The 25,223-nt window shown below is 47.9% G+C and overlaps 1 protein-coding gene across 1 annotated transcript in view; it reads left to right on the top strand.

Annotated features, from left to right (window-relative positions):
- The window catches only part of ABCA7 (ATP binding cassette subfamily A member 7), an 83,248-nt gene that overhangs the window by 31,720 nt on the left and 26,305 nt on the right, over positions 1 to 25,223 (top strand). Inside the window, exons 21-34 of the mRNA XM_063147261.1 lie at positions 440 to 577; positions 2,339 to 2,559; positions 5,010 to 5,082; positions 7,061 to 7,263; positions 7,464 to 7,506; positions 8,416 to 8,520; positions 14,025 to 14,176; positions 14,735 to 14,859; positions 15,541 to 15,639; positions 17,072 to 17,270; positions 18,418 to 18,512; positions 20,807 to 20,839; positions 21,538 to 21,643; positions 24,222 to 24,296. Of these exons, the coding sequence (XP_063003331.1) occupies positions 440 to 577; positions 2,339 to 2,559; positions 5,010 to 5,082; positions 7,061 to 7,263; positions 7,464 to 7,506; positions 8,416 to 8,520; positions 14,025 to 14,176; positions 14,735 to 14,859; positions 15,541 to 15,639; positions 17,072 to 17,270; positions 18,418 to 18,512; positions 20,807 to 20,839; positions 21,538 to 21,643; positions 24,222 to 24,296 (1,667 nt within the window). The remainder of the gene's footprint in view (positions 1 to 439; positions 578 to 2,338; positions 2,560 to 5,009; positions 5,083 to 7,060; positions 7,264 to 7,463; positions 7,507 to 8,415; positions 8,521 to 14,024; positions 14,177 to 14,734; positions 14,860 to 15,540; positions 15,640 to 17,071; positions 17,271 to 18,417; positions 18,513 to 20,806; positions 20,840 to 21,537; positions 21,644 to 24,221; positions 24,297 to 25,223) is intronic.

The raw sequence follows: 25,223 nt of genomic DNA, 5'->3' as shown, positions 1-25,223 counted from the left end.
AACATTATATAAAAGTATCTAAATTCATCAATTTGACAGTCTTTTAGCATTTAAAAATGCAATAAAGACTGATCTATTCCGGCAGGCCTATCCAGTGAAATTTTAGAATGTTTTAAGGATGTTTTAATCATGTATGCTATGTTTTTAATTAGTTTTTAATGTGTTTTATATTCACTGTTGTTCTCCGCCTCAATTGAAGTGGAGAGGTGGGTAAGAAATTATTATTATTATTATTATTATTATATGATATAAAGTTTTAAAAATAGGAATGTCAGGCTCTAGCAAGTAAGCCAAGCTGCGTAGAAGAAGTCCATTGTCACACACCCTCTCAGGGAGGAGCTGTCTCCCTCAACATGGAGCCCAAACCACTGTTTCTCCTCCAAAAGAAATGTCCACTGAAACCCTGTGTCTCTTTTCTTCTTTTTTCCTCTCTGGTTAGGCGGGATGCAACGCAAGCTCTCCGTGGCCATTGCCTTTGTGGGGGGCTCCAAGGTGGTGATTCTGGATGAGCCCACGGCTGGCGTTGACCCCTACTCTCGCCGAGGCATCTGGGAATTGCTACTGAAGTACCGCACAGGTCTGAGGGCGGGGAGGCAGGGGACCCCTTTCGGAGGCAACGGATTGCCGCGCCCCTTTCCACCAAATAGTGCAATAAAGCAAGTCGCCCCCCCACAACAGTTACTGACCATTTTATTTGTACTTATATCCTGCTTTTCAACCAAGCTTGGCTTCCAGTTAAAATCCACGGATAGAGACAGTATCATTAAGGATCTTTGGGGTGGGGGTGGGGTGGGGCAGCAGAACCTTCTGGTTCTGGTTCTGGTTCCAGGCTCTCCTTCCAAAGGGAGGGGGGGACAGATGGGCACAGGAAGTGACTGATAATCCACAGGGGGAGTACATGAGTACATTGTTTGCTCATTTATACTCCATTTTGTTTTTTTTGTTTTTTTACAAAAAGTACACTTTGTCGCTGTTCAGAAGACAACAAGGGAGAGGGCCTTCTCAGTGGTGGCCCCCCAATTATGGAATGATCTCCCCGATGAGGCTTGCCTGGCACCAACACTGTTATCTTTCAGGTGCCAGGTCAAGACTTTTCTCTTCTCCCAGGCATTTAACAGCATTTAACAACATATGCTAAGTTGGTTTGTTTTTTAATGGACCCCAGAACTGTTGTTAAATGGATACTGTTGTTTTTATATTTTTGATGGTTTAAAATTTTGTATACTTTTTTTAATGTTCGCTGTTTTTAACTTTTGTAAACCGCCCAGAGAGTTTCAGCTATGGGGCGGTATATAAATTTAATAAATAAATAAATTTAATAAATAAATAAGACACCTTAAACCATGGCTTTAGCCATGGTGGTTAAACCTGAAAGCCAGGCTGTGTTCAGAAGACACTTCAAACCATGGCTTTAGCCATGGTGGTTAAGCCTGAAAGCCAGGCTGTGTTCAGAAGACACTTCAAACCATGGCTTTAACCATGATGGTTAAGCCAGAAAGCCGGGCTGTGTTCAGAAGACACCTTAAACCATGGCTTTAACCATGGCGAATAAAGCAAAAAGCCTTCTTCACCATGATTAAAGTTGTGGTTTAAGGCGTCTTCTGAACACGGCCTGGCTTTCTGGCTTAACCACCATGGTTAAAGCCATGGTTTAAGGTGTCTTCTGAACAGGGCCGTAGTGTCTTATGTAAAATCCAACAGTTATTTTTTAAAAAATACAGCCTAAAACCAAAACAAAATCAACAAGCAAAACCAAATAGCAATTTAAGCAAGCAGTACTTTGAAACAGCAAGCGGTATACACAATCAAAACAGAGATTCTAAAAATGCCTGCTTAAATAAAACCTTCTTCGGCGTCTGCCTAAAGCCAGACGATGAGGGGCACTCCTCATGAGAGGCCATTCCACACCTGCGGTTCCACGGCTGGGAAGGGGCCTCCCTCAGGTGCCCACCTTGCCTCAGGTGCTGGCAGGACGCGTAGGAGAGCCTCCAAGGTGGATGACGGTGGTGGGGAGGGAAATAGCAAAAGGAACTTAAGAAGCTTGCTCTAGATTTATTTATGTATTTGTAGTATTTATATTCCACCTTTTTTCCTCCAAAGAACCCAAGGCAGTGTACATAACCCTCCTCCTCTCAGTTTTTATCCTCACAACAACAACCCTGTGAGGTGGGTTGGGCTGAGAGACTGTGACTGGCCCAAAGTCACCCAGTGGGTTTCCATGGCCAAGTGGGGATTAGAACCCAGATCTCCTGACTCCCAGTCCGACACTTTAGCCGCTACGCCACACAGGCCATCCAGGAACCTTGTCGAGAGCCTCTCTCTCCTTCTGTCCTGCTAGGCCGGACGGTCATCTTGTCGACCCACTACATGGAGGAGGCAGACCTGCTCGGTGACCGCGTGGCCATCATCTCTCAGGGCCGGCTCTGCTGCTGCGGCTCGTCGCTCTTCCTCAAGACCAAACTGGGCACCGGCTACTACCTCACCTTGGTGAAGCGGGAAGCGTGGAAGGTCCACAACTCGGCAGGGCCCGCCAACCATGTCGTGACCACCAACAGAAAGGTTAATATGGAAGTTAAAGCAAAGGGAGCTCATTATTTCTGGACACGTTGAGCCCTTCTTTTCACTAGGGTGACCCCATGAAAAGGAGGACCGGGCTCCTGTATATTTAACAGTTGCATAGAGAAGGGAATTTCAGCAGGTGGCATTTGCATATATGGAGATCCTGGTGAAATTCCCTCTTCATCACAAATGCGTTGCCTTCATAGAATCATAGAATCATAGAATAGTAGAGTTGGAAGGGGCCTAAAAGGCCATCAAGTCCAACCCCCTGCTCAATGCAGGAATCCGCCTTAAAGCATCCCTGACAGATGCTTGTCCAGCTGCCTCTTGAAGGCCTCTAGTGTGGGAGAGCCCACAACCTCCCTAGGTAACTGGTTCCATTGTCGTACTGCTCTAACAGTCAGGAAGTTTTTCCTGATGTCCAGCTGGAATCTGGCTTCCTTTAACTTGAGCCCGTAACGGCTGGACATCAGGAAAAACTTCCTGATTGTTAGAGCAGTACAACACATTTGTGATGAAGAGGGAATTTCCCCAGGTTCTCCATATATGCAAATACCACCTGCTGAAATTCCCTTCTCTATGCAACTGTTAAAGATACAGGAGCCCGGTCCTCCTTTTCATAGAATCATAGAATCATAGAATAGCAGAGTTGGAAGGGGCCTACAAGGCCATCGAGTCCAACCCCCTGCTCAACGCAGGAATCCACCCTAAAGCATCCCTGACAGAGGGTTGTCCAGCTGCCTCTTGAAGGCCTCTAGTGTGGGAGAGCCCACAACCTCCCTAGGTAGCTGATTCCACTGTCGCACTGCTCTAACAGTCAGGAAGTTTTCCTGATGTCCAGCCGGAATCTGGCTTCCTTTAACTTGAGCCCGTTATTCCGTGTCCTGCACTCTGGGAGGATCGAGAAGAGATCCTCCATAGGGTCACCCTAGTGAAAAGAAGGGAGAAACTAATTCACAGGATGCTGAACTTTTTACTGTAGATTGTAAAGCCCGACGCATTTCGGCCTGCACCTTTTCAATTATTTATTATTTATTATTTATTATTTATTAAATTTATCTACAGCCCCATAGCCGAAGCTCTCTGGGCGGTTTACCAAAGTTAAAAACAGTGAACATTAAAAAAAGAAAAAAAAGAAGAAGGATACAAAATTTAAAACCATCAAAAATATAAAAACAGTGGTATCCATTTAAACAACAACAGTTCTGGGAAAATTATTATTTATTACATTTCAAGTAGGGCTGTGCATGGACCCCCCGATCCGCTTCGGATCGGGATTTGCAACTTTTGGATCGGGTCCACTCCGCTCTGCGCTGATCTGCCAGTGGGCCGCTTCACTTCGCTGAGGAGCTCCGGATCCGAATCGGAGCTCCGCAACGGCGGCGGCACCAGTTAAGGCCCCCCTCCCTCCTTACCTGCGTCCATCCGCAGTCTGGCGGCTGCTTCAACTGAGCCTGAGGATTCAAACCAGACTCTGGCGGCCTGTTCTTCCTGTTTGAGTCCCCGGGCTCAGTTGAAGCTGCCGCCGGACCGCGGATGGACGCAGGTAAGACCCCCCCTCCACCTTGCCCCCTTACCTGGCTCTGCCGCCATTGCTGTACGGGCAGCGGCAGCAGGGCCAGGTAACCCCCCCTCGTGCACACCACTTATCTGGTCCGTTGTGCCAGCGACGGGCCGCAACGGACCAGGTAAGTCCCCCCTCCCCCCGCCCCCTTACCTGGCTCTGCCGCCGTTGTTGCACGGGCGGCGTCAGCGTCAGGTAAGGCCCCCTTACCTTTTTTGCGGAGCTCCAGATCAAGGCGAAGGATCCGCCTTCATCTCGATCCGCTCCGCGACGCTCCGCTGCTCCCCCGATCCTCTTCGACTCTGCCTTAAGGGGAGGCAAAGCACCCCGATCCGCTTCTGCTTCTCCGACCCTAAGAGAAGCGGAGCACAGCCCTAATTTCAAGGCCTTCAGGGGGCTGTAAACATTTAAAATACATACTATAAAACATGGTCAGAAAAATATATTCTTATTATAAAATTAGATTGACTTATTGCCACAGGGGCCTATGTACATATGTACCTTGTTTAAAGCATTCTTCAAATTTATGATAAGAGGACAAAGTACTCTGTATAAGATGTTTTGCTTTTAAGCCTGCTTGCACTGTTTCCCTGGCCATCATTGCCCGCTTGAAGCTGTTATTGGACCCCATGCAGAGAAAATTTACTGGAATCAGTCTGACCTTTATGAGCTCCACGCCCAGTGCGGCGGTCCCGTGCAATTCTTCCTCACTAATCTGTGTAGCAACCTCCAGCTTGCAAGCCTGATGCAGCCCACAGAGGTTGAACCGCCCAGAGAGCTTCGGCTGTTGGGCGGTATAGAAATGCAATAAATAAATAAATAGGGCCCTGCCCACTTTCCTCCCCAACTCCGCCTTCAACTCTGCCCCTTGCCTTCCTCTCTGTAGGCTGATAGCGATTCAGAAAGGAGCTGTGACACGGGTCTCGGGAGTGAACAGAACAGTGAGGCCAACGTCGCCGGTGAGTATTTCCGCAGGGACCGGGACATATTATTATTATTATTATTATTATTATTATTATTATTATTATTTATTTATATAGCGCCATCAATGGAAGTGTATAGGCAGCCAATGCAAGCGGGCCAGAATCGGTGTTATATGTTCAAAGTCATCCACCCAGAAGTCATCATTTCTGTGGTCTGATCTGCCCTTTTCCCTTCCTAAGGTGGCACAGGGACCCCAAATTTGGCAGCCCCTTTTAGGCAGCTGATGCAGTCAATCTTCTTGGCCCGCCGCTCTGACCATGTCACTCCACTTCTGAAATCTCTTCATTGGCTTCCAATTCACTCCAGAATCCAATATAAACTTCTCCTGTTGACCTTCAAAGCTTTTCACGGTCTAGCTCCTGCCTATCTCTCCTCTCTCATCTCACACTATTGCCCCGCTCGTGCTCTCCGCTCCTCTGATGCCATGTTTCTCGCCTGCCCAAGGACCTCTACTTCCCTTACTCGGCTTCGTCCTTTTTCTTCTGCTGCCCCTTACGCCTGGAACGCTCTTCCAGAACACTTGAGAACTACAAACTCAAACACAGCTTTTAAAACTCAGCTAAAAACTTTTCTTTTCCCTATAGCTTTTAAATATTGAGTTTGTTCTGACTCTATACTGTTAGCCTCACCCTACCCGGTGCCTGTTTACACTTCCCTGTGCCTGTTTGCATTCTCCTTCCCCTCCTTATTGTTTTACTATGATTTTATTAGATTGTAAGCCTATGCGGCAGGGTCTTGCTATTTACTGTTTTACTCTGTACAGCACCATGTACATTGATGGTGCTATATAAATAAATAAATAAATAATAATAATAATAATAATAATAATAATAATAATAATGTACATGGTGCTGTACAGAGTAAAACAATAAAATAGCAAGACCCTGCCGCATAGGCTTACATTCTAATAAAATCATAATAAAACAATAAGGAGGGGAAGAGAATGCACCAAACAGGCACAGGGTAGAGTAAAACTAACAGTATAAAAGTCGGAACAAAATCAAGTTTTAAAAGCTTTAGGAAAAAGAAAAGTTTTGAGCTGAGCTTTAAAAGCTGCGATTGAACTTGTAGTTCTCAAATGTTCTGGAAGAGCGTTCCAGGCGTAAGGGGCAGCAGAAGAAAATGGACGAAGCCGAGCAAGGGAAGTAGAACGTTTATCCTGGAGAAGAGAAGATTAAGGGGAGGCATCATAGCAGCCGTCTGATATCTGAAGGGCTGTCAGGCAGAAGATGGAGCAGAGTTCTTCTCTGTTCCTCCAGGGGGCAGGACTAGAGCCAGTGCGTAGAAACGGCAGGGAAGCAGAGTTCAGCGGTAAGAGCTGTCTGACAGTGGTGGGCTGTCCTTGGTGGGAGATACTCAGGCAGAAGCCAGGCAGCCATCTGAAAGGTTGTCACACGGAGGAGGGCCAGGTTCTCTTCTCCGTCATCCCAGAGTGCAGGACAAGGAATAATGGGCTCAAATTACAGGAAGCCAGATTCCGACTGGACATCAGGAAAAGCTTCCTGACTGTTAGAGCAGTACAACAATGGAATCAATGAACTAGGGAGGTGGTGGGCTCTCCCACACTAGAGGCCTTCAAGAGGCAGCTGGACAACCATCTGTCAGGGATGCTTTAAGGTGGGTTCTTGCACTGAGCAGGGGGTTGGACTCGATGGCCTTGTAGGCCCGTTCCAACTCTACTAGTCTATGATTCTATCTGTCAAGGGTGCTGTATTTCCCTTCCAGCTCTTTGATGCTATGTATACCTGATTCTGGGGGACAATTGGAGGAAGGCTATGGCCATGGTGCTTTGCTTCTGTGCTTCCAGGGGACTTCCGATCCAACTTCCTTTGAAAGAGAAAGTTGGATTGGATGGACTTGTGGTTCTTAGCACTTCCTGGATCATGTGTTCTGCCAGTACGCTGCTCCATTTCCCTAAAACAAGCCCCATGAAAACACTATGGTTTTCAACAGACGTGCCCCAGCTAACAGACGTGATCCAGAAGCTGGTCCCTGGTTCTCGACTGGTGGAGGATATCGGTCAAGAAGTTCTCTACGTCCTGCCGTACAGCGGAGCAAAAGATGGCACCTTTGGGGATCTATTCCAAGAGTTAGATGCCCGTCTGGCTGAATTTGGCATCTCCGGATACGGCATTTCCGACACCAGCTTGGAAGAGGTAGCTTTCGAAAGGGGCTGGCGTTGGCTGGCCGAACTTCTTAGAAGTCAGTGATAATTTGCAATGAACCTGATAGGTGCATTTCCCATCTCCTGAGTCTGCTCAGAACCTTGTTTCGAATTATGTCAGGACCTTGAGAAACAGCATGGAGAATGAAGGTCGCCCGTGTTATTTAGAGCTTTGATTTGTTTTTCTTCCAGATTTTCTTGAAGGTGGCTGAGGACACTTGTGTGGATGCAGCAGGTAACACTGAGCCAGTCCAACTGCAAATGCCCAGACCTAGAACAGCAGAGGGAGACATGAGTAGAGATATAAGATTTGCTTTTCTGGGTCCCGGAGCTGCCCCTATCCTCTTCCTGGTGGAAGGTAACCAATCACTGGTCACCTTCTACCAGGCTCTCCCCCTCCTTCCCCGGGGTTGAGCCCAGATTGGCCCTGGAGAGACATCAAACCCTTTGACGTTGCTCCATTTGAAAAAGCCGGGGTAATTCCTGTCCTTTTCATATCGGTGCAACAAGGAGAAGCCATCAAGGGGTGGCTGTGGCCTTGTGCTTCCATCATCTAACCCAGAGGTTCCCAAACTTTTTCAGGTAACCGCCCCCTTGGTTCCACAAACTCATGCCCCGTGCCCCCTGCGCGCGGAACCTTTAAAAGGGAAGCACCCGCCGCAGGCTTGCCGAGGGAGGGAGGGAAAAGAGAGCGAACGCCTCTGTTTTGCAGCCGGCGTGGCGGGGCACACCAAGCAGGGTATGTCTCTTCATTCGCGTTTTGGTGCTTTTGAAACATTTCAACTCAATGTTAAAAGGACTCTTCTTAAAAGGTATTAATACATGTGTGGATTCTTCCCCTATATGGCTTGGAAGCAAACTACCTTCTCCCATAAAAATGTCCCTGGGTTTTAAGACCTTCTGGAGAGGCGCTTCTCGGAAAAGACCACCTTGAGTGCCCCCTGCCGCTCCCTTGCCTCTTAATGCCCCCTATCCCACGGCCCTATCCCCCTATCCCACGGTCCCCAAGGGGGCAGTACCGCCCACTTTGGGAACCACTGATCTAACCGATGCAGTGTATATCCGCAGCGACCACCTTGAGTGGAAAGTTGAGTGGAAGAGGGGAGGAGACTTCACTCTCTCTCACTACTTTTGCACCCGACAGGGGATGCAGAGCTGCCCCAGCAGGGCCTGAAGATGTCCACGCCAGCTTCTGCTTGCACTCTCAGGACGCTGAGTGAGGATACGGAGATGGCTGATGCCGAGATGGGTAAGTGAAGGGAAGTGGGCAAAGTGGGTGAGTCGGGTTGGGTTCAGGAGGAGGCGTGTTCTGCCACAGTTCAGCTGCCCGGTCTTATTTATTTTATTTATTTATTTATTTATTTATTGCATTTCTATACCGCCCAATAGCCGGAGCTCTCAGGGCGGTTCGCTCTCTGGGCGGTCTTCTCCGTCCCCTGAGCCCCTCTGGTCTCCCTCCTGATCTTCCGCTCAAAGACTGGAATTTAAACAGAGCACGCCCCAACTTGGATCATAAAATCGGATGAAATTGCACTGGAAGCTCAAATATGGGGGGGTGAGGGTGGGATGAGTTATGAAGTTCCCAACGTTCCAGCAGGATCTTCTTACCCAGTTGTTTGTTTATTTTTACATTTATATCCCACGTGTTTTCCTCATGCAAGGACCCGAAGGTGGCTTACGTGGTCCTCCTTCTCTCCATGTTGTCCTCACAACAATCCTGTGAGGTAGGTTAGGCTCAGAGGGCATGATTGCCCCAAAGTGAGCTTTATGGGCGAGTGGGGACTTGAGCCCTGACATTCACAGTCTTTGTCCAGCACTCTGACCACTACATGGCACTACATTCTACGCGGGTGCCTACCCCGAGGGAAGCTCGGAGAATGGCAACAAGGGAGAGGGCCTTTTCAGTGGTGGCCCCTCAATTATGGAATGATCTCCCCGATGAAGCTCGCCTGGCGCCAACATTGTTATCTGGCTGCCTGTATGTTTCCGAGCCCAATTCAAGGTGCTGGTATTAACCTATGAAGCCTTACACGGCTCAGGACCACCGTACCTGACAGAACACCTCTATCAACATGAACCTCCCCGTACACTGCGCTCAACATCTAAGGTCCTTCTCCGGGTGCCTACTCCGAGGGAAGCTTGGAGGGTGGCAACAAGGGAAAGGGCCTTCTCTGCGGTAGCCCCCCAACTGTGGAACAGTCTCCCTGACGAGGCCCGCCTGGCGCCGACATTGTCATCTTTTCGGCGCCAGGTCAAGACTTTTCTCTTCTCCCAGGCATTTAGCAATATGTAATGACCGTGGGTCTGGTTTTCTGGCTCATTGTTGTTAAAGTTGTTATAGCGGTTTTAAATGTATGTGTGTTTTGCTTGTTTTTGTGTGTTTGTTTTTAAGTGTTTTTATCTTATGTGAACCGCCCAGAAAGCTTCGGCTATGGGGTAGTATACAAATGCAATAAATTAATAATAATAATAATAATAATAATAATAATAATAATAATAACAACAACAACACAAACAGCAACATTGTAGGGGGACTGCCCCTTGATAATCAACCCTGGAGTTGACTATTAATCCAACACAATTGTGTTACCTCTTCCAACAAGAACCTACCCGGTACACTGCGCTCAACATCTAAGGTCCTCTTCCGAGTGCCTACCCCGAGGGAAGCTCGGAGAATGGCAACAAGGGAGAGGGCCTTTTCAGTGGTGGCCCCTCAATTATGGAATGATCTCCCCGATGAAGCTCGCCTGGCGCCAACATTGTTATCTGGCTGCCTGTATGTTTCCGAGCCCAATTCAAGGTGCTGGTATTAACCTATGAAGCCTTACACGGCTCAGGACCACCGTACCTGACAGAACACCTCTATCAACATGAACCTCCCCGTACACTGCGCTCAACATCTAAGGTCCTTCTCCGGGTGCCTACTCCGAGGGAAGCTTGGAGGGTGGCAACAAGGGAAAGGGCCTTCTCTGCGGTAGCCCCCCAACTGTGGAACAGTCTCCCTGACGAGGCCCGCCTGGCGCCGACATTGTCATCTTTTCGGCGCCAGGTCAAGACTTTTCTCTTCTCCCAGGCATTTAGCAATATGTAATGACCGTGGGTCTGGTTTTCTGGCTCATTGTTGTTAAAGTTGTTATAGCGGTTTTAAATGTATGTGTGTTTTGCTTGTTTTTGTGTGTTTGTTTTTAAGTGTTTTTATCTTATGTGAACCGCCCAGAAAGCTTCGGCTATGGGGTAGTATACAAATGCAATAAATTAATAATAATAATAATAATAATAATAATAATAATAATAATAATAATAACAACAACAACAACACAAACAGCAACATTGTAGGGGGACTGCCCCTTGATAATCAACCCTGGAGTTGACTATTAATCCAACACAATTGTGTTACCTCTTCCAACAAGAACCTACCCGGTACACTGCGCTCAACATCTAAGGTCCTCTTCCGAGTGCCTACCCCAAGGGAAGCTCGGAGGATGGCAACCAGGGAGAGGGCCTTTTCAGTGGTGGCCCCCTCAATTATGGAACGATCTCCCCGACGAGGCTCGCCTGGCGCCGACATTGTCATCTTTCCAGCGCCAGGTCAAAACTTTTCTCTTCCCCAAGGCAGTTAACAACATATGCTGAGGTTTTTTTTTTAACTGACCCCAGAACAGTTGTTTTAAATGGATATTATCGTTGTTATGCTTTTAAATTTTTATGTATTTGTTTTTAATCTTCACTGCTTTTAACTTTTGTAAACCACCCAGAGAGCTTCGGCTATGGGGCGGTATATAAATGTTATAAATAAATAATATTTTTTTTAAAAAAAAAACCCCAAAACATCTGGGACAGTGTTTGGTTCCCAAAATAGCTGGACGTCTTTAAATTACCATTGTTAGCTCTCTGTTGCTTCTCCCGAGTCCCCAACTATTTATTTATTATTTATTTATTTAAAACATTTGTGTCCCGCCCTATATCACTAGGATGTCAGGGCGGCGTACAGATAAAAGCATACAGTATAAAACAATAAATATACACAGCTAAAAACAAAATAAACCATGAACCAAGTTAAAACAATATATAATTTTATAGCAGTAAAAACAATTAAAACACTTAAAACAATGCGCCATTGTTAAGCAGCATGGTTTAGCATGTTGTCTGAACGGAGCCACTATGGCCCCGTTCAGAAGACACCTTAAACCATGGCTTTAACCATGGTGGTTAAAGATGGCCTCCTCCTCGCCACCCCTGACCTCCTTAGGTTTGGAAGCTGCTTCCTTTCACGCAGCCTTCATCCAAGCCTTGTTTATTCAGTAGAATTTTAAGCAATTTTAGACAAGCTGAAGCGTGTTCAGAGGAGGGCAACCAGGATGATCAGAAGTCTGGAAACAAAGCCCTGTGAAGAGAGACTGAAAGAACTGGGCATGTTTAGCCTGGAGAAGAGAAGATTGAGGGGAGACGTGATAGCACTCTTCAAATACTTGAAAGGTTGTCACACAGAGGAGGGCCAGGATCTCTTCTCGATCCTCCCAGAGTGCAGGACACGGAATAACGGGCTCAAGTTAAAGGAAGCCAGATTCCGGCTGGACATCAGGAAAAACTTCCTGACTGTTAGAGCAGTACGACAATGGAACCAGTTACCTAGGGAGGTGGTGGGCTCTCCCACACTAGAGGCCTTCAAGAGGCAGCTGGACAACCATCTGTCAGGGATGCTTTAGGGTGGATTCTTGCATTGAGCAGAGGGTTGAACTTGATGGCCTTGTAGGCCCCTTCCAACTCTGCTATTCTATGATTCTATGATTCTATGATATATTAGTATGTTTTTAGGATGCTTTTAGGATGTTTTTAATCAGTATATTTATGTATTTTACGCTTATCATTGTTCCCTGCCTTGATCCAATCGGAGAGGCGGGTAAGAAATAAATTTGTAATTTTGCATTGCTGCTGTTTTTATCTGGTTGTGCTTTTATATTGTATTTTATATTATGGTTTTATACTGTTGTTTTATACTTTGAATGGTTTTAATTTTTGTGAGCCGCCCAGAGAGCTCCGACTATTGGGCGGTATAGAAATGTAATAAATAAATAAATAAATAAAATTATTTGGAAGCCTGGGCATTCAGAATCGCTTTTATTTTGGATAAATGCAAACTCTGGTGAAGGGGGCGGAAATGCCGTCTCCTGCTAAAGCACTCGAGCTGGGAAGAGATTCTGACCAACTTAACCCATCTCTCTTCTTCCTCCCTACGTTTTTATGCTCAGACAGAGGACGTAAGAAAGGTAAAAGATTCAGGGTGTGCTGACCGCTGGGCCCAGCACCCTCTTGCCCTCATCACAAAATCACGGTTCTTGTGTCGCACACAGGAATGCAAAGGGTTGTGGTCTTTTGGGTTGGTTTTTTTGGGGAGTATTCTATATTTATTTATTTATTTATTGCATTTACAGTATAGGAAAAGAACCTCTCGTGCAAGCACTGAGTCATTACTGACTCTTGGAGGGACGCCAGCTTTCGCTGACATTTTCTTAGCAGGCCTTATAGCGGGGTGGTTTGCCGTTGCCTTCCCCGGCCATTATTACCTTTCCCCCAGCTAGCTGGGTACTGATTTTACAGACCTGGGGAGGATGGAAGGCTGAGTCGACCCGAGCCGGCTGCCTGAAACCAGCTTCCGCTGGGATTGAACTCAGGCCGTGGGGAGAGTTTTGGCTGCGGAAACTGCTGCTTTACTGCTCTGCGCCACACGAGGCTCTATTTACAGTATATCCTGCCTTTTTTCCTCCAAGGAACCCATAATCCTCCTCCTCTCCATTTTATCCTCACAACAACAACCCTGTGAGGTAGGCTGGGCTGAGAGTCTGCGACTGGCCCAAAGTCACCCGGCAGGTTTCCATGGCCGAGTGGGGACTCGAACCCGGATCTCCCGACTCCCAGTCTGACGCTTTAGCCACTATACCACACTAGGTCCAAACTTGGAAAAGGGGAAGAGGGAGATCTGACTGCACCAAAGAGCAGATCATTTAGTATCACCGTTTGAGAGACAGTGCTGTGTAGTGGTTAGAGTGTTGGACTGGGAGCCGGGAGATTTGGGTTCTAGTCCCCACTTGGCCATGGAAACCCACTGAGTGACTTTGGGCCAGTCACAGACTCTCTTACCATCCTACCTCAGAGGGTTGTTGTTGTGAGGATAAAATGGAGCGAAGGAGGATTATGTACGCCGCCTGGGGTTCCTTGGAGGAAAAAAAGGCCTGCCTTGGCTCGGTTCTGAGGTGGTTCGGGCAAAGCCCAAGGTGCCCTGAAGCCAAAGCCAATTGGCTCTAAAGCTTCGGGGCGCTTTGGAGTGGCCCTCTTACCTGCTGCCTCCGCCAGCACCCAGAAAAGTCCAAGTTGCCTCGGAGGGCCTAAATCTCACCTCGGCTCTGGCTCCGAGGCGGGTTGGGCAACCCCCGAATCACCCCGAGCTGAACTGGGGCTGCTTCGGGGGCTCCGAGCTGGCCTTTGAGGTGGATTGGGGGATGGGTGCACAGCCCTAATCCTTAGTCTGAGGAACTCGTCTCTGGTGTCAGGATGCTGCTTCTGCTGCTTCTCCTTTGACCCCTGCATGGCTTTGGCCGTGCTCTGCTCTCTGATCCGTGTTTCTGCCAAGGAAATTGTCCCCTGCTGGTTTAGCGCCATGCACCTGCTTCTGTCTCACCCAAGTCCTGCGAACCAGCATCCTGAAGGCCTTCCCTGGCTGTGACCTGACGATTCTCCTCTCCCTTTTGACTGCAGATGAAGCAAAGGAGACTGATCTCTTGCGGGGCATGGGGGCCCAGACGTCTTGCCGCTTGACAGGCTGGGCGTTGACTTACCAGCAGCTCCGCGCCCTCTTCACCAAGAGACGCCTGTATGCCCAGCGTAGCACCAGAGGCCTCTTCGCGCAAGTATAATAATGGCCTCCTCTTTTTCAGTAGCTTTATAAGAGAATGGAGGGGGGCAGAGAAGGGGGGGGAGACATGCTGGCTTGGATCATGGTTTGGTGCCTGTCGTCCTGTTCTGTGGACTCTTGAGGCTTGCACGGCAGGCTGGTAGCAAGATCAAGGCAGGAAGAAAGCAGGACCTTGCATAGCTCCAAGAGCTGGAACTCTGCCCTATAAGGACAGTAGGAGGATGTTGTCTCAGCAGAGAGCTGAAGCCAATTAAAGCTTTATCTAGCCCAGCAGATCTGGTCAGCTTTTCCCCTCCTGGAGGAACTGACTGGATTGTTAAAGAGCCTTCACTTGAGTTTGTACCCTGAGATTTCTGCAAGGCTGGAGAGTTGGAGTTTATTCCAGGGGCTCAGCCTCTGAGCCAGAGGACAGTGACAGAGCGGTGTCCTCTGGCTAGGAGGGCCCTTGATAACGCACTGACTGTCCTACCCTCAAGGAAACAGCTTGTACCTCATCTTCAGCTGACTCTGCCCCATGACACCTGTGACTGACCTGTCTGGGTTTTCTTTCCAGATTGTGCTTCCTGCTGTCTTTGTCTGCATTGCCCTCTTCTTCAGCCTGATTGTCCCGCCCTTTGGCAAATACCCACCCTTGCGCCTCGAGCCCTGGATGTACGGGCCTCAGTTCACCTTTTTCAGGTACGTTTGGGCCAAATTTCTGAACTTTCGAAGGTTTGGCCTGAATTTTGGAGCGCCCCGCCCCCCGCCTTTCATTTTGTGAGGGGAACTTTGAGGGCAGGGGGCACAAAACGTGCTGATGCTTGCCCAATGCTGCCAGACACCATGTTTAAATGCTCAAATCCCCTCATGGAAGGTTGTTGAATCTTTTTCAGCCTGAGGGCCAAATTCCGTTTCAGAGGACCTCTCTAGGCCTGGGTTCCGGTGGAGGGTGGGCCCAAAATACGGCCCGAGACTTAGGAGAGGGACTTCGACCTTTGAGAACGAGGGAAAAGCTGTGCAAAGCCAGCAAAGGATCAGTGGCCAGAGGAAAACGGGTCGGGACAAAGGAGGGGCCCCATGCCTCCATCCCAGAACATCTCTCAGAAGAAGGCTTCTTTGTGATGTGGGACTATTCTGGGCCATTCCCAGGATTTAAATGTGGAGGCCTAGAGGAACTGGGAGGAGGTTTGCAGCTTCATCCAGACCCTTCCCCTTCCAAGCCTGTGAATAAGGTTGTCAGAGCGGTGGGTAGGCATTTTTCAATGGCCCTGATTCCCTCCCTGCTGGCTGGAACGCTTCCTTCAGTGGAGGAGGGTTTGGGAGAATGACCAGTCTGGAAAATGCTCATCTCAAAACTCCTTTTCGTTGTTCATCTCGTAGCGACGACTCACCAGGGGATGTCGATTCTGCCCGGCTGTTGCAAGCTCTTCTCGATGATCCTGGCTTTGGGACCAAATGCATGAGGGAGGATGTGGGCCGGTGAGTACTCCTGAGCTGTGTTTTCCCTTGGGCTTTTCAGGGAAGGCGGCGTGCGCTGTCCATACATCCCCAAACTTCCCTTATCAGAATATCTCCCCGAATCTTGATAGAACTTGACCTTGTTTCCCAAGTGAAACGGATAATTTCAGTAGGGATCTTTTGTGGCTTTCCTGGGAGTTATTTTCAGATTTCCTACAGACTGCTGTGCATGCTCAGTTAGAATCATAGGATCATAGAATAGTAGGAAGGGGCCTATAAGGCCATCAAGTCCAACCCCCTGCTCAATGCAGGAATCCACCCTAAAGCATCCCTGACAGTTGGTTGTCCAGCTGCCTCTTGAAGGCCTCTAGTATGGGAGAGCCCACAACCTCCCTAGGTTACTGGTTCCATTGTTGTACTGCTGTAACAGTCAGGAAGTTTTTCCTGGTCATAGAATCATAGAATAGTAGAGTTGGAAGGGGCCTATAAGGCCATCGAGTCCAACCCCCTGCTCAATGCAGGAATCCACCCTAAAGCATCCCTAACAGATGGTTGTCCAGCTGCCTCTTGAATGCCTCTAGGGTGGGAGAGCCCACAACCTCCCTAGGTGACTGGTTCCATTGTTGTACTGCTGTAACAGTCAGGAAGTTTTTCCTGATCATAGAATCATAGAATCATAGAATAGTAGAGTTGGAAGGGGCCTATAAGGCCATCAAGTCCAACCCCCTAGTCAATGCAGGAATCCACCCTTAAGTATCCCTGACAGATGGTTGTCCAGCTGCCTCTAGTGTGGGAGAGCCCACAACCTCCCTAGGTGACTGGTTCCATTGTCGTACTGCTCTAACAGTCAGGAAATTTTTCCTGATGTCCAGCCGGAATCTGGCTTCCTGTAACTTGAGCTCATTAGTCCTGCACTCTGGGAGGATGGAGAAGAGATCCTGGCCCTCCTCTGTGTGACAACCTTTCAAGTATTTGAAGAGTGCTATCATGTCTCCCCTCAGTCTTCTCTTCTCCTTTGATCGAGGCAGGGAACAACAGTAAATATAAAATACATAAAACTGATTTAAGAACATAATATACATTGTTAAAACATCTTAAAAACATCCTAAAATTCCACAGGATAGGCCCGCCGGAAGGGATCAGTCTTGATAGCTTTCTGACGAGTCTCCTCCGGCAGGCCGTTCCATAGTCTGGGAGCAGCAGAAGAGAAGGTCCTCTGGGTAATACCCGTCAGCCTAGTTTTGGCTGGCCAAAGTAGATTCTTCCCAGAGGACCTGAGTGTGCGGGGCGGATTGTATGGGAGAAGGATTCCCAATGTTTTTCACATTGGAAAACATGACCAAATATCAGTGATTTGGATGAGGGGAACACTTGCAACACCCCTGGGCTCAGTTGGTAAACTGAGGGCTGCATTTCCCACCCATCCCCCCATTGCTTGCCTTGAGGGCTCCAGGAAGGATCCGTGCCCGCTGCCTGCTTCCCATGAGCAAGGCTTCGACATCCCAGAAGTGCCCCCGTCTCTGGTGGAGTTTTTCAAGAACGGCAACTGGACTTCGGCCGATCCGTCCCCGGACTGTGTGTGCAGTTCCCAGTTGTCCCGGAAGATGCTTCCTGATTGTCCTGAAGCGGCGGGGGGGCTGCCCCCTCCTCAGGTAAGCGTTGCATTTTGTCCCCTGTGTTGCCAATTTGAGAAAGTGTGTATGTGTAGAGAAGGGGGAGCCCTCCATGGAGAGTCTGAAATTCAGCAGTGGACTGTCTCAGGCCCGGGGGTCAAATCTAACCCTTGTGGGGTCCTAATTTGGCTCTCAGACCACACCCCCTTACTCCCCTGTCACCAGACATTTGACCCCCATCTATACAAAATTGCTTCTCATTTAATTTTAAGCCAAGTTTTCGTTGATTCGAATCTAGGTAAAGAGCGTCACACTGCAGCAGCAACAGCGATTTATCTCCTGAATGTTTTTTTTATAGTGCAGTTATTAATGCGCACATTCGCACATACGAGGCTATGGATTATAGACAAGGCAGGCTATAAATTGTATCTGCGGAGCTCCGCAGATTCATAGAAGAGGAAAAGTGAGTGGGGAAAGGAACGAGGCAACAGAGGAGGATGTGAGCGGGGGACTGAACAGGTCTCCTCTCTCTTGCTGCCTGTTCCCCCCTCTTTATTTTCATTTTAAATGCTCCATCTTAATTCAACATGAAAACAGTGGGAAGGAACGAGGCAGCCAGTGGACGCGATAGGTGGGAAGGCAGGGAATCAGCCAATCACTTTGTCCTACCCTCAAAGCTCCGCCCACATGTCACAATGCGATTTAACCCCCCCAACGACACATCACCATAACGCGGTGCAAACTCGAACGTGATCCAAAAGTCGCGGTAAATCGCAAGTGCGAATATGCGCATTATTGCGTTAAAAACCCGGGGCTACGGCAAATGGACGGCTGCGTCATGTATCCTGAAACACAAATAAATGCATTTAGGTCAGGGTTAAACAAGCCGTACAGATAAGGCCCTGGTGTTTTCCTGGATTTTTTCAAAGGTTGAAATGCCTGTCTAAGCGTTTTGTTCATGGCAATAAGTGCTTGAAGATAAAGTATGTTGGTGTTTTGGGAATTTTGGCTCCGCCCTCTTTCCTTTAGCTCCTCCCACCACTGGAATGTCCCCCCGCCCCAGGAGTTCAGCTCTCAGGCTGGAAGAATGTGTTCAAACTCTTCCGCCTCTGCTGCTAGCGTAGCTGCAGTTGCATTTGTGTAGCATCCTGCATGATGATCCATTATCCCAACTGCTCCATTCCAGATGCAGAGGAACACCGGCGACATCCTTCACAACCTCACGGGCAGGAACGTCTCTGACTACCTAGTGAAAACCTACCCGAAAGTCATCCGCAAAGGGTAAGCCTGCACACCCTCCGGTCTGGGGTACATGGGGTACGACGATGAGATGACCATTCAGTTGGAGTGGTTGATTGACAGTGAAGACATTGCCCCTGGATATAATCGTGTTGTATACTTCTTAAAATATGATATATATTTTATTTTAGCTGATTTATTACATTCCTATAGCTAGCCATCGATAAATATTCCAGGCAAATGAAATATATATATTTTTTTAAAAAACCAGTAATTAAAATCAATAAAATGGAGCATAAAACGCCTCTCATAAAAATAGAAACAGCATAAAATGGCAGCTCAGAATCGCAATCGTGTTAAAACGTCCAAGGAGTATTTTAAAGACTTGAGAGAATAGAAAAGTCTTCCCCTGGTACCATAGCATAGTAGCATAGAGAAAGGCCTAGCAAACCTCTCTGAAGAGGCCAGGTGCCACCAAGGAGAAGGCCCTTTCTTTAGTTGCATAATGTGGCTGCTATCTTAGAGGGCTTCTATAGATTAAGGGAGAATTGTGTTTCCTTACCGGGGCTTTCCTTCCTACTTCTCTTGCGCAATCGTAATGGGGCTGCATTACACGGCCGGAGAGGGGCGACCATGTGGTCTATAATAGAAAACGTCCCCTCCTCTTGCTACTGAAAGGGATAGCGTCCTCTAGTGGGTGATTTGTAGTGCCCCTGTATATGGTAGGAAATCCCGAGATATTTTAGCAGAATCGGGATCTCACAGGGCTTTTTAAAAAGAATCGGAATTACTGGGCAAAGGCGCAGGCGGCGTGCAGGAGGTTGCCGGTGTCTTCAAAAGGACCCGTGAACTTCCGCGAGCGGCCAGTCACAAGCGTGCCTTATTTCGCTTGTGTGAAGAAGCCCTTAGTTTCATTTTTGCAAATACTGGCAGATAATGGGCCCGTTCAGAGGACACCTTAAACCATGGCTTTAACCATGATGGTTAAGCCAGAAAGCCGGGCCGTGTTCAGAAGACACCTTAAACCATGGCTTTAACCAAGGTGGTTAAGCCAGAAAGCTAGGCCATGTTCAGAAGACACCTTAAACCATGGTTTTAACCATGGTGGTTAAGCCAGAAAGCTAGGCCGTGTTCAGAAGACACCTTAAACCATTGTTTTAACCATGGTGGTTAAGCCAGAAAGCTAGGCCGTGTTCAGAAGACACCTTAAACCATGGCTTTAACCATGGTGGTTAAGCCAGAAAGCTAGGCCGTGTTCAGAAGACACCTTAAACCATGGTTTTAACCATGGTGGTTAAGCCAGAAAGCTAGGCCATGTTCAGAAGACACCTTAAACCATGGTTTTAACCAAGGTGGTTAAGCCAGAAAGCTAGGCCATGTTCAGAAGACACCTTAAACCATGGTTTTAACCACGGTGGTTAAGCCAGAAAGCTAGGCCATGTTCAGAAGACACCTTAAACCATGGCTTTAACCACGGTGGTTAAGCCAGAAAGCTAGGCCATGTTCAGAAGACACCTTAAACCATGGTTTTAACCACGGTGGTTAAGCCAGAAAGCTAGGCCATGTTCAGAAGACACCTTAAACCATGGCTTTAACCACGGTGGTTAAGCCAGAAAGCTAGGCCATGTTCAGAAGACACCTTAAACCATGGTTTTAACCAAGGTGGTTAAGCCAGAAAGCTAGGCCATGTTCAGAAGACACCTTAAACCATGGTTTTAACCACGGTGGTTAAGCCAGAAAGCTAGGCCATGTTCAGAAGACACCTTAAACCATGGCTTTAACCACGGTGGTTAAGCCAGAAAGCTAGGCCATGTTCAGAAGACGCCTTAAACCATGGCTTTAACCATGGTGGTTAAGCCAGAAAGCTAGGCCATGTTCAGAAGACACCTTAAACCATGGTTTTAACCATGGTGGTTAAGCCAGAAAGCTAGGCCGTGTTCAGAAGACACTTTAAACCACTGCTTTAAACACAGCGAATAAGGCTTTTTGCTTTATTCACCGTGGCTAAAGCTGTGGTTTAAGACATTGACTGAACGGGGTCAATGTCAGCATCCCTACAGATGGAAAAGCGCCAGTCGTGGTTCCCTGTGAGCCTGAAGATCTCGAAATGCACATTTGTTGTGATCTTTCGGTTGGCCTAATACGAATTTTGGAGTTTGTCTTACTAGCATCACACAACCTCACCCCACCATCTAAAAAGGCACCAGTTGCACACAGGTGCTGCATGAGCTCATTTGGACTTGGAGATTTCTCTGTAGACAGCTCTAGACTCTGGCAGACGCTATTTTGACGCCCCCTCCATTTTCTGACCATTTTGTTCATTTTTAATCTTTTAGGTTAAGAAACAAGAAATGGGTCAATGAACAGTGGTAAGAGACCTTTTTTTCAAAATGCATTTTTTCCAGATCGGTGTGTTGGGAACCATGGTGCCGTGGCCTTGCAACATTCACGGAACTTTATGGAAGGGTCCAGACGTCTTCTACTCATGGCTCTCTTACCTTTTCTTCCATTTTTCCCCACTGTTAAAAGGGTGGGGGGAGAACAGATAGACTATGGAAGGCAACTGTGAGAAGTCCGGGGTAATTTTTGGAGGGGGTGGCATCACACGTTTCTTGCTGAAATTCAGTAGTGCTAAAAGGGACACATATGTGTCAATTTTAGCACTCTGTAGCAGCTATGGAGCGCCATTTTGTTTTAAACCTTTTAGAGGTGCTGTGGGGGCTGCATGAAGCTTGTAGGCCCCTGAGGTAGACAACGCCTTCTAATCATTATTGCTAGGAGCCCAGTGAGAGCGCTCCAACACATATTTGGCCCACTGGTTTCTGGAGCTTCTAGAAACTCAACTCTGGGTTGAGTGAGGACCATAGTGAGACCTGACACTAAAAATCCAGAAAGGCCTCCTGTTGTGTGCTGTTCCCTTTAAGCAAATGTTACCTCAGAACTAAGGCTATATTCTTCACCCAGCAACTGTCTCAGCCCAAATATCCAGGCATCTGCTTCTCTCCAGCCCCAGGAGGGAGCAGGTCTCCTACTGACACCAGCCCTCTCCCCTTTTCATCCCCACAAGGTATGGTGGTTTCTCTCTGGGTGCCCGAAGTTCACAGGCCCTGCCCTTGCCTGAGGAGGTGGCCGCTATCGTGAAGGAGATTCGCAGCATACTTGTCATTGCCAAGGTGAGGCCCACGTGTTTTGGTCAGCAAGCAACCACAGAATCCAGTTAGGACCAGAACTCGATCATCTGCTCCTGAGCTGAGGGATGCTCAGCCATTCCAAAGAACCACATGGCCCCATCTGTAGCGTTGCACAGTGCAGGTCTTGCTCCCACCTGGCTTAGTTGCCTCTCCCAAACCTGGTTAATTCCAACACTTGTTTAAGAAGGGCCCTGATGCTGGATCAGACCAAGGGTCCATCTAGTCCAGCACTCTGTTCACACAGTGGCCAACCAGCCATTGGCCAGGGATGAACAAGCAGGACGTGGTGCAACAGCACCCTCCCACCCATGTTCCCCAGCAACTGGGGCACACAGGCTTATTGCCTCGAATACAGGAGAGATAGCACACAACCATCAGGGCTAGTAGCCATGGATAGCCTTTGCCTCCAGGAATTGATCAAACCCCCTTTAAAAGCCATCCAGATTGGTGGCCATCACCACATCCTGTGGTAGTGAGTTCTATAACTTAACTCTACGCTGTGTGAAGAAGCCCTTTTATTTGTCCTCATTCAACAACAACAGAAGCTCTGTGGGCAATGTCCACTCGGCAGGGTTAGGATGACCCTATGGAAAGGAGGACAGGGCTCCTGTATCTTTAACAGTTGTATTGAAAAGGGAATTTCAGCAGGTGTCATTTGTATATATGGAGAACCTGGTGAAATGCCCTCTTCATCACAACAGTTAAAGCTGCAGGTGCCCTGCCCTCTTTTAAATCTAGTATAGCTCCTGCAGCTTTAACTGTTGCGACGAAGAGGAAATTTCACCAGGTTCTGCAGGCATACAAATGACACCTGCTGAAATTCGCTGTGTGAAGGAGGCCTTCCTTTTATTTGTCCTGGCTCTCCCACCCATCAGCTTCATGGGATGACCCCGTTAGGTTCTAGTGTTTTGAGAGAGGGAGAAAAATGTCTCCCTGTCCACATTCTCCATCCCATGCATCATTTTGTCCACCTCTATCCTGTCTCCCCTCAGCCTCCTCTTCTCCAAGCTAAACAATCCCAGTTGGTGTAACCTTCCCTCGTACGGGAGATGCTCCAGACGCTTCATCAGTTTAGTTTACCTTTCCTTTTTTGGTGGCTAACCATCCCAAGTTACATTACGGAGTTTCAGAGGGTCCCCTCATGCACTGAAAGAACGTGTGAGGAGGTTGTGGGGCCCATGTCAGCTAACCTCGCTGCCAGTATTGATTTGTGCAGCGGCCAACGCCCCGGCCATCCATGTATTTGGTTGGCATGGGAAGGGGCTTTTGCCACACAAGTGTCTGGGGTGGGCTGGCCCAGGCAGGGTCCCCATTCATGTAGACTGGGGTGCTGAACTTCTTTCAGGGCCCCGAGAGTAGATTTTAATTTTGGAGAAGCGCTTTGTGGGTGGGGAAGGGGCTGCGTTCCTGCAGTGGGTGGGGCTAAAATGGAGAGGCGGGTAAGAAATACATATTACTATTATTACTATTATTATTATTATTTAGGGTGACCCTATGAAAAGGAGGACAGGGCTCCTGTATCTTTAACACTTGCATAGAAAAGGGAATTTCAGCAAGTGTCCTTTGTATATATGGAGAACCTGGGGAAATCCCCTCTTCATCACAACAGTTAAAGCTGCAGGAGCTATGCTAGAGTGACCCGATTTAAAAGAGGGCAGCTTTAACTGCCATCTTCAAAGGCAGCCCCATGTAGAACGCAGTGCAAGTGCGCATGTTCTTCAGTACGCACATACAGTCACATCATAGCATCATAGAGTAGTAGAGTTGTAAGGGGCCTCTAAGGCCATCGAGTCCAACCCCCTGCTTAATGCAGGAATCCACCTTACAGAAACCCTGACAGATCGTCGTACTGCTCTAACAGTCAGGAATTTTTTCCTGATGTTTTGTCGTACTGCTCTAACAGTCAGGACGTTTTTCCTGATGTCCAGCCAGAATCTGGCTTCCTTTAACTTGAGCCCGTTATTCCGTGTCCTGCACTCTGGGAGGATCGAGAAGAGATCCTGGCCCTCCTCTGTGTGACAACCTTTTAAGTCCTTGAAGAGTGCTATCATGTCTCCCCTCAGTCTTCTCTTCTCCAGGCTAAATATGCTGGCCTAGTTTGCAGGCTGGCTGTACGCATTGGGGTGTTTGTGGGGGGGGGGGCAGACTGATACCCCCCCCCCACTGGCAGACACTCTACAGACGCTCTTATCTGCGGAGGGGGGGAAATGCTTGAAAATGTTGCACTATTTGCCCATTATGTAATGACCTATCAAAGACCGGGAGCTACGCCCAGCGCCATGGTGGAGATTAGTACTGCCTACTATACTAGCTGGCTGAATTGCACAATGTACGAGTACTAGTCTGTCTGGAGGATGTCATGATGTTTATGTATGGTTTGTGGTTGTTTTATGCCAATAAAGGTACATTGAATTGAATTGAATTGAATTGATAAGCCCCCTCACACATTTGTTTGGCTGGTTGATTACCAACGGAGGGACTTTGGGGCCCTGGGAGGATGCAGAAGGCCGGCTATGGAATGTTCAATGCAGTCTTACATTCTGATGTTTTCTTTACACAGGGGAGTTCACTGGACAGGCTGCTGAATAACCTAACGAGTTTTGTTGATGGATTGGAAACGCGTCAAAATGTGAAGGTATGTGCATATTTGGAACGCTTAGGAAAATCAGCCAGCCTCCTTTGTATAAATCCATGGTGTGCCCCCGCCCTCTCAAAAAGAACATCACAGAGCTGTGAAGGGGCAGGCCCAAATTATCAGAAGGGAGGAGCGATGTTCCTCATGAGGAAAGCTTAAACGTTCAAAGATTTTAAGTCTACAATAGCCGTTCTCAACCTTGAGACCACCAGAAGTTGTTGGCGGGGGGGGGGGGGGGACTCCTAGGCTCCAACCTTGTACTCCTTTCGGCGCCTCCTGAAAACATCTTTATTCCAGGAAGCCTTTCCTTAATATGCAGCCTTGAATCTCTGTATTTGCTTCTTTTAAAAAAATTTTTAACTGTTTTATTTTGTTTTTATTTTCATTTTATCTTGTACACCGCTCTGAATTTTTTCAATGGAGAGCGGTATATAAATATTCTAAATAAATAAATAAACTCCCAGCATCCGTCACCGTTGGCCAGGCTGGCTGGGGCTGATAGGATTTGTTGTCCGACAATATTTTATTTTGTTTATTTATTTATTATTGAATCATGGAATCATAGAATAATAGAATAGCAGAGTTGGAATGGGCCTACAAGGCCATCGAGTCCAACCCCCTGCTCAATGCAGGAATCCACCCTAAAGCATCCCTGACAGATGGTTGTCCAGCTGCCTCTTGAAGGCCTCTAGTGTGGGAGGGATATTGCATTTATATCCCGCCTCTTTTCCTCCAAGGAACCCAAGACGGTGTACGTAACCCTCTTTCTTTCCATTTAGTCCTCACAACAACAACCCTGTGAGGTGGGTTTGGCTGAGAGTCTGTGACTGGCTCAAAGTCACCCAGCGAGCTTTTATGGCCGAGTGGGGACTAGAACCTAGATCTCCCGACTCCCAGTCTGACACTTCAGCCACTACGTCACACTGG

The sequence above is a fragment of the Elgaria multicarinata genome, chromosome 23 (assembly GCF_023053635.1).
Source record: "Elgaria multicarinata webbii isolate HBS135686 ecotype San Diego chromosome 23, rElgMul1.1.pri, whole genome shotgun sequence".
Taxonomy (NCBI): Eukaryota; Metazoa; Chordata; class Lepidosauria; order Squamata; family Anguidae; genus Elgaria; species Elgaria multicarinata.
Note: the sequence above shows the minus strand (reverse complement) of the source record. Positions and strands in the feature narration are given on the sequence as shown.